General features: G+C 56.1%; 1 protein-coding gene across 1 annotated transcript in view; it reads right to left on the reverse strand.

Moving 5' to 3' along the window:
* IFITM10 (interferon induced transmembrane protein 10) overlaps positions 1-9,305 on the reverse strand; it is a 9,769-nt gene extending 464 nt beyond the window's left edge. The window contains exon 1 of the mRNA XM_009288674.1: positions 8,908-9,305. Within this exon, the coding sequence (XP_009286949.1) occupies positions 8,908-9,120 (213 nt within the window). The 5' untranslated portion in view covers positions 9,121-9,305. The remainder of the gene's footprint in view (positions 1-8,907) is intronic.
* Positions 9,306-9,315: the final 10 nt, after the last annotated feature.

A 9,315-nucleotide genomic window follows, 5' to 3' on the forward strand; every position in this document is an offset into this window, starting at 1 on the left:
AAAAAAAAAAAAAAAAAAATTGGGAGATGTATGAAAAGACATAACTTGTTTCAAGCAACACCCACATTGTAGGGTACCTGTGCAGTGGACGAGGGCTGGGCTATGCCTCTTTGCATTTGAATGCTTGGGGTGCCATAAAACACCCTGAGGTGAGGTTTGCACCCTGGCTCTGCTATGGGTTGAGCTTGTGAAGCCAAGCACTGTGATACCTGTGGGCTGGAAATCCCTGGGAGTGGAGAAGACCTGGAAGAGTGACCCGTTGCTGTTACCAACCAGGCAAACCAAGTCCCCGTGGCCCCTGGAGTGGGGCAGTGCCATTTTGAGCCCAAGGGTGCACAAGGGAACTGAGGTGCTGTAGTGCACCCCATACACGTGGGCACTAAAGCATCCTTCCCACCGTGTTGCAGCCCCCTGGCCCTGCAGTGCTGGGCTTTGGCTTGCCTGGCCCATGAGCCAGAAGGCTGGCTGCAGTTTCAGTGTGCATCCCCTTGCCTCCATCTGCGCTGAGGGGCTGACCGGGCGAAACCTGGCACGGCATCCTACTGCAGCTCCAGGGCTGCGCACGAGCCTCCAGCATATTAAGCAGTCCTGGGTTAATGAGTTCCTTTTGCAGGTCCTATGCGGCTTGTGTAGCGTCTCTGCCACTGGCAGTTTTCAATCCTGACAGCGCGGTCTGCTCTCTTCATTATCCTGCGGGCTGGGACTTTCATGGGCTTGCCTTGGGACAGCTCTGCAGTGGGTAAGGATTGTGCATGTCCATGTCACCGGTTTGCCTCCATCTCCTCCGGGCTGCCAGGCAGTGCATAGCACTGCCAGGCAGCGATGGCACCAGCAGGCAGTGGATGGCACAGCTAGGCAGCGGATGGCACTGAAAGGCAAGTGATGACACTAGCAGGCAGGGATGGCGTTACCAGGCAGCGATGGCACTAGCAGGCAGCAGATGGCACTGCAAGGCAGCAATGTCACTAGCAGGCAGGGATGGCATTACCAGGCAGCAATGGCACAGCCAGGCAGCGCATGGCACTGCAAGGCAGTGATGGCATTGCAAGGCAGCAGATGGCACAGCCAGGCAGCGATGCCACTAGCAGGCAAGAATGGCACTACGAGGCAGTGGATGGCACAGCCAGGCAGTGCATGGCACTACCAGGCAGCAGATGGCATCACCAGGCAGCGAATACCACTAGCAGGGAGTGATGGCACTGCCAGGCATCAATGGCATCGTCAGGCAGCAGATGGCACAGCCAGGCAGCGATGGCACAGCCAGGCAGCACATAGCACATGCAAGCAGCGGATGGCACAGCCAGGCAGCTGATGGCATGGCTGGCCAGCAGCAGCTCTGCAGTTTAAGCCCAGCACATGAGTGGTCAGGCTCCATCCCTTCCTAGCAGGAATGTGTCCCCATCCCCAAACGCCCCGTCAGCTGTCACTCAGCAGACCCAGGCAGCTGGGGCCATGAGGATATGGAACAAAAGGACCAGGAGACTTTACCCCTCTTCCGTTTCCTGTATCCGAGTGGGGTATCCAGGGGCCGGCACAGTGTGGCAGCACCTGCTTTGCTGCCCGCTTTGCGGCCAGAGGGTTGCAGGCCGCGGGGCCACGTGTCCTTCGCTTGCCTTTGCTGCTGGCAGCATGAGCACCATCAAGGTGCTGCCGGCTGAACGCTAGATGTCGGTGGCAGGCTGTGAAAACCAGCCCCAGAGTCCTACCTAGAAATATTAAAAGGTTTTATCGACCAGGAGCTTTCCGAAAAGACTCTGCGATGGATTCAAACCGCATCTTAGTGACTTTTTCTCTCTCCCTCCTGCAGTGCTTACCCATGGGGCTGTCCTGAAAGCCTTCTGTGACTTGCTGGATATGGGGAAGGGTTGTTGAACCTCTTGTTCCCACTGAGCCATGCTAGTTCACGGGACCTCCAAAACCACATCTCAGACCCTCAAGCAATGTCCCCTCCTCCATCAGACCACTGAGGACCTCTCTGCACAAGCACCCCCTGCTCTTCATTAATCCTAGACTGTGGGGAGGGAGGCTGCTGCCGGCATGAGGCCTGCAGGAGCCAGCACCAGCAGGCACATAAGCAAGAATGAGAGCTCTGTTTTTCTCCTCGTATTAAATCCTGTGGTGCCATGTCCTCGGCCCCTGTTGCACCCCGCTCCCAGGAGCCTGCAACTGGAGCCGGGCCCATCCACCCATCACCTGCTGCCGAGTGCTCGGCAGTCTCTGGGCATCCTTCTGGGAGCAGGGACAGGGGAGGGTCACAAACCACGCATGGCTCTGTGGCATGCTTGGCTGGTGCTCCCAGCAGCGGAGATGACCTCTGGGAAGGCAGCAAGCCAGCAGCCTGGGAGCCTGCACGCCTTTTTGTGTCAGCTGTGTGTCCGGGATGACTTACCTTTGAAATTATTCAGTAGGTTTAGCATCCTCCCGAAACCCCCTGGGCACAGCAGTGCCAGGCAGCAGGCACCTCCTCACCTGCCGGTGAGAAGCGTGGAGGTCCCTGCAGCCAGAGCCCCAAGGGCGCTGGATTTGGGCCAGAAATCCCGCCCGCTGCTCCTGGCAGGGTCTTTGAAGCTCTCACATGCTTTCCTCTTCCCATTGGCGGGGCTGCCGGAGGCAAACCCTGTGCAGAGCAAATGCCTTTTGCCCCTTCCTCTGCTGTAACACAGCCACGGCTGGGAGAGGTCGCTCTCTGCTGCAGGCAAGCCGGTGTTTGCCATCAGTGTTTGACAGGCAGACAGAGGTTTCTCCAGCAGACTGGCGTGGCTGGCACACCAAGCTCTGCAACCCTCCTGCCGCCGAGCAGCTTGCTTTGCCTTTGTGGGGCCAGTGCCTCTTGGTCCCCGGAGCTCTCCCGTGCTCCTCTCCTCCTGCTCCTCCTTTCCCTGGGGTGCCCTGCTGCCCTAATTTCCGTGCCCAGCCCTCTCCCAGTGCTCCCAGCAGCCTCTCCCACCTGACACCAGCTTGCACTCGTGACCGGCGCTTTAGCTCTTTCCCACGGCCCGCTTCAGCAGCGCCTGCCCTTGACTTTCCCATGGTTCTCCCTCTGTCCCTGCTCCAGTCCTGCTGCTCCTCAGCATCTCTAGCAAGGGACGCCTGGGGCTGCCCTCTCCTCTCCCTGCCCCTGTGGTCAGTCCCACCCACCCACTCCTACCAATCTGTGAGGCACACAGAGCTCTGCCCTCATTAACCATCTCTGTCAGCCCCCTGCCCTTTCCCCGCCCTTTCCCTTCCCTTTGCCTTCCTTAGCTCTCCTCCAGCCGCTCAGGCCTTGGTTGCCTGGATCCCTCATCCTCGCTGAGTCCTTGGTCCCCTTCCTCTCCTCCCTTATTATTTCCCCATACACCTATGGCTTCAGTGGTCACCCTCATGCAAATCATCCCTTATTGTCCATTATCATTTATATTGCAACAGAGCCTTTAAGTGCTGGACAAGTGCCAGGGCCCCTGCGGCACACAAGTGCAATGAAAAGGTGTTTCTTCTTCCAAACCACTCGCAGCCCCAGCCTCCCACATCTCTCCAGGATGGCCTCACCTCCTCCCACCTGGCCTTGCACCCCCAGACGCTCACAGACGTCTCCCTTCAATGTCCTGCTGTGGCATCCGAGCCAGCCTCTGGAGGAGGAGCTCTCCTGGAGACCAGATACACGTTTTGGCTCCTTCCCCACTCTGTCCTTAAGGAGATGCCAGTGTCTTTCTCATAGCCCAGCCTCAGCTTTTCCTATTTTCATGCTCCTGTGGCCACCATCACCATAATGTGCTGGCAGCTGGTTGCACGAGCTTCTGGGAGCTCTGGAAGCTGCTTCCGTCCACAGCCGAGGAGGTGAGGCATGGGAGGGACAGGTCCCCAAGATCACAAGGCTGAACCCCCCCAAACCCAAGTGTGGTGTTTCCTTGGTCACAGATTCTTTTTTCATCGTCACTTTGACCCTTCTCACCTTGCCTAAAATTATTTGGGGATTTTTGGCCCTGCTTTGCACTGAGATGACTGGTGTGTAAGGACAATTATCCTGCATCTGCTGATTGCGGGGTTTTCCCAGGCACCTCAAAGTGCTGCACGGTGGCCCTTTTCGAGATCCCACCCTGGACAAGGCAAAGCTCATCTCTGGTCTGGCTTGGCAACTTACACATTTCCTTTCCTCTTCCATGCCTGGCCTTCCATGAAACACAGCCCGCTTTTGTGGTTTAACATGCAAACATTCCTCCTCCCCTCTCCCACCAGTGAAAGGCAGTGGTGGCCTTTCCCTCCGTTCCTGCTTGTCTGTCACCTCTCTGCTGCTCACCTTGTCCTCCACCATCTCCAGCTCACCTTGTTCTCCAAAATCTCCAGCTCACCTTGTCCTCCAACACCTCCAGCGTGCCGGTGCCTGAGGGCTCTTTCTGCCTTCCCTCTGACCACCATCTCCTGCCCTTCCTCCCCTTGGGGCTTTGCCTTCAGCTTCCTCTCCAAGCACTCCCCTTGACTCCTACTGTCCCGCTCCTTCCTGGTCCCTTCCCCAGCAGCCACCTCCCCTCTCTCTGCTCTGGGGCTCGGCCCCTCTCGTTTTTAGGAGCAGGGAACTTGCTGTGCAGGTACAAAGTGCTGCCTCAGTTTGCAGGAGGAGACAGTTTGTTGATAACAAGCCTAATGAGGCTGTATTTAAGGCAGCCTGGCTTTTATCATGCAGCCCACAGCTGGTTGTCTGTAAACCCATTTCCGTGCAGAGCTTTGCGTCCCTACACATAAGGAGCTCTGCAGGGGATCCTTGGATTTATTTGCTCTGTGAATTGGTCGAGAGCTCTCCAGCCCGTGTGCGTCCACCATGCCAGCACAGGCGTCACGGGGCTGTCACCTCTCTGTTTCACCCACCTCCATAAACCATTGCTCCTCCTAAAAGGCGGGCTGAGAGCCTGCCTGAGCAGTTGGGTGCCATAGCCTCTCTGCTTCTTGGGGTTAATAAATAACTATGGATTTGGCTGGTCTGCTTCCACTCAAAACGGGGAAGGTCAACACAGAACGAGAGGGAAAGGTAAACAGTTGTGCCCAGAGCTGCATGCTAAGGGCCGGGCAGAGGGCGGGCAGGAGAGCTCAGCTGTCCTGGCATGCTATCACACCGCAAATTTCAGTGGCCTCGAGGGGCAGGAAAACTGTGAGCAACCCCGTGGGCTGCTGGTGGGGCTTAAAAAGCCAGCGGGGCTTCTTGCCATCTTTGACACTATACAACCACAATGGCATCCGTACTGTGGCTCATCTCAGATCCCACCTCCTGATCTACCGCCTCATGGCATCATGGGTACTGAGAAGGACTTGAGTCACCCCAGCGGTCTCTGGAGATGGACCTCCTAACAACTGAAGTGAGATCTCCTGCCACCAGGCGCTGATGCATCTAATTACCGCTTGGAGCTGGGAAAGAGGAGGGGAGGGAGCTGCCGAATATTGGGCCACGGCATTTGCTCCTGGTGAGAAAACCAACTGAATCCAAAGTGTTGCTGTTGGAGCGTTCCTCGCACCTGTGCTGGGCTGGGCTTAAGGTTACTTTAGGATTTCTAACTTTCCTGGTCCTGCTGTTTATCTCTTCTTCCCCAGCACGAACGTATGCTTACATGTGAGCACCTTGCTTGTGCTCTGGGAGGCTGACCTTGAGAAGCCTGAGATGCTAGAAATAACCCCCGGAGGGATACCTGAGTCGGTGCAACTCTGTTGCAGCCCAGCAAGCTCTCTGCTGAGGATCTGGCCTGCTACGGGTGTAAATAAAGACGAGGCGTGCCGTCACACTGTTATTCAGAGCGCTTGGCTGGGGTGTCTGTCACACAGAATACCTGGCTTGGATGTCACAGTCTTTGCTGTCACCTGACTTCATGTGTTTCTTTGAGTAAGAGCATAAATTCTTTGGTGCTGGGGTGGGTTTTTGGCATTTTTTAGTAAGTGGTGGTCACCATGAAATAGCATTTCCCTGCAGAAAGAAATCTAGAAGGCTGCAGCTGGCGTGCAAAAGGGCAGGCAGACATGGAGGTACTGTTTTCCCTGTGGCTGAAACCAATAAAAGTGGGCATGGGGAAGAAGACAGCTTTACGGTAATATTCAAGTGTACCTAAGCATACATCTGGCTTCCAGTGTGGGCATTGTGCTGCTGAAACTGGTGGAAATACTAGGGTGTGCTAAGGTCTGTAATGAAACATCTCATGGACCTGGAGCTTGAAGGAGCTACTGCTTTATTAACAGTATGAATCTGGCAAAAGCAGATGATGTTTATGGCAGGGTATTGAAAATGCTATTTCTGACAATGAAAACGATGATTCCTGAGGTTGCTAGATGTTTCAGATATTTAAAGGAAATGGAAAAACCATAACCTGGGAACCGTTTAATGCCATCAGCGCCCTGAAGGCCCTTCAGCCAGGAAACTTGTGCTCCACTGGCCGAGGGCTCTGCCATCAGAGGTCCCAGAATGGGCTCAGGGAGGGGAAGCTGCTGCTCCCCTCCTCTCCCTCCCATAGCACCTTACTCCGTCTTTGCAGAGCACAGACATCCTACAAAGGCTGGGACTTAAGTTATCTGCTGCTAAATTGTCCTTACATTTAATTGCAGAGGAACAAGAGAAGTCTGTTTAAAGGGACATCTGTCCCCAGGGCATTCCTTGCTTCTGCTTTCTCTGAACTTCTGACTGTAAAAGAGATGAAAACAACAGGCTTCTGGAGAAATGACCCTAACATCCAGCTTGGCCGGGATATTGTGAAGGTCTCTGCAGTAACTGTGAGTGAGGAAGGATCCCATCTTTCTTAACATCCCAGTGGTCTTCCCCAGGACAGACCTTCTGCTACTGCCCCAGCATCCCCGTTGCCTCCCACCACCCACCCGAACAGCAGCCCACAAGGGCATTCGCCATCCCTTCAACCACTTGCTAGCTCTGTTCTGCACCTCTGAGGGACATTTTGTTTCTATTTTCCCTCTGCCACAGAGTCACAGCCACTGGGGAGCTCCAAGACCAGAGCAGAGTTACTTCTACCTGCTCAGCTCCACGACTGTTCAGGTACCACCGTTACATCCGATCAGCTACCGCCTCTGCAGTCAAAAGCCAAGGCTGGTTTTTGACACCCATCTTCTATTTTCCTTTCCCTGATTTAGAACATACTTGCCCATTTGCCTTCCCTTGCCGCCGCTTCTTTTTTTCACACTGGAGTTTATGTCCTCTAGACGTTTGCAGCCAGATGCTGAACCCACACCTCTGCCCCGGCATGAGGCTCCGGCCCCGGGTTACTTCTGGGCTTTGCCCTTCCTTCTACTTCATGTCAAGGATAGTGAAGGGTCCAGCCTTTAAAAACCTTGTAGGTGGCAAACCCTACTCCGTCCTGTCCCCTGGGGATGGGTCAGCCTGGTCCTCAGGCTGTCCTGCCCCCACTGCTGGCTGCAGCCAAGGGACTGCATCTACCCAGATACCCGCTGTAGCTACTGCTGTGTCCCTGTGATGTGAAACCCTTTCTTAGCCTGCTGTGACCGTGCCTCTTGCATGGGAAAGACACTGATCGTTAACGGTAAATTCAGATGAGCCAAGACACAAAAAAAGGAGGAAGCCAGTTTCTTCCCTCGCTGGCTAAATGAGTGGGGGTGTTAAGGGACTCCCTCCTCCCCACTCATGTTAGGCTGCCGCTGCCTGGATTTGCCCTTGGGTCAGTCCTGCTTGTGGTGATGCTGCTCAGCCCAAGCATGATTTCAGCTATTAAATGCCTCACCCACGCAGCAGTGAAGCCTGCTGCATGGGTGGCGGATGGGTGCTCATTGCCCATCTCGGGGAAAGGGAAACTGAGGCAGGCACCACGGTGCCAGTGCTGGGCGAGCCCAGGGCACGGGTCTGCGGACTTGACCATGAGCCTTTGTGCCGGAGACCCTGACGGGCTCAGGAGCAGCCTCCTTGCAGTGCTGGGCACTCGCAGTCCAGCTCACGGGATCTGGATGGGGTTAATTGATCTGCTTCTGTGACGAAGCCCATCTGCGCCCTGGCCTTCCTCTAAATGCTGCCTACCAAAACAAATCAGCTAGCTCCTCTGCAGGGCCACCCAGCTGCCCCTGGGCTCTCTGCACAACCATTCAGTTAGTTTTGAGGCTAGCAGGCAGGGAAGGGGAGGGCAGCCCAGGCCCCTCTCTCCCGGCAGCTGCCGAGGGGTTGCCTGTTTGCCGGGCGCCATCCCTGCTGGGCTGCTCTCCCCTGCAGCTACTGGGAGTAACCTAGTCTCAGCTCCTTCGCTGGCTGTACTCCATGCCATCGCCCTCTCCATCAACACAGTTCTATTTCCCTCCAGCCCCAACGCTGTGCAAAGCTCCCCTGCACTTTCTTCCCCCTCCTCAGCTACCCGGGGCTTGTTCCCATGATACTGGCAGGTCTCCAGGGCTTGTCTTGGGTTTTATAGAGCTCGGGGACAGAGGTGGAGCTGGCCACCAGCTCTGGTGTTTTAATTAGGGAGAGGGCAAGAAGGAAACAGGCAGGATTGCCCTGCACCTTGGCAGCCTCTCCCACCCACGACTTGCCAGGCACCGGCTGATCCTGGCCAGTTGCTTCTTATTGCTTCTGCCCGACGATGCGATGCTGCTGGATCCTACCCTGACAAGATCTCTAACCAACAGGATCCTTAAGAAGGGACCGAGCGCCGGGGTGCCTGCAGGCGCAGCACGAGCCGAGCTGGCCCTGCATTGCCTGCCCGTCACCCTGCCACCACGGTACAGAGGAGCCTCCGAGGGTACCGGAGCAAGTCAAAGCGCCTCTTTCCCACCTGAAGCCACATCCCCGGCTCCAAAATGCACCTTGGCTCTCCTCATCCCCATCCCCAGCAGGTGCAACCTCTCATTTGGGTGGCAAAGATTTGATATACATCAGGCGCGACCTCCAAACACTCCCACCATCTCTGGCCACCCCTCGCCCTGTGCCTCGTGCTCAGTACTCACTTTCAGTGAATAGGCCAAGGCGATGAAGCCGAGGCAGCAGAAGTTGAGGTATACAAAGTTGAAAATGGACCAGAGATAGTAGTCGTTCACCTCGGTGGTGTCGGGGTAGATTTCGATGACGGTAGTGGGGTTGGTCATTGTCTTCTTCTCCACTGAGTGCTTGCACGGCACTGCCGGCCGCAGGCTGTCCCCTTTGCAGCTCTTGCTCTCCATGAGATAAACGTCGGAAGAAGGGGACAGGACAGGCGAAGCTTGCCGGAGAGCCGGGGGCTTGGCGATGCAGGCGAAGCAATCCTGCGGGGGGCCCTGGGGGGGTCTTGGGGTCCAGGCCACCCCCTCGAAGGGGCACGGCGGGCCCAGGGGGGGATCCTGTGTCCTCTCCGTGGTGGCTTGCCCGGTGGGACACAC

The sequence above is a fragment of the Aptenodytes forsteri genome, unplaced genomic scaffold, assembly GCF_000699145.1.
Source record: "Aptenodytes forsteri isolate BGI_AS27 unplaced genomic scaffold, ASM69914v1 Scaffold8, whole genome shotgun sequence".
Classification (NCBI taxonomy): domain Eukaryota; kingdom Metazoa; phylum Chordata; class Aves; order Sphenisciformes; family Spheniscidae; genus Aptenodytes; species Aptenodytes forsteri.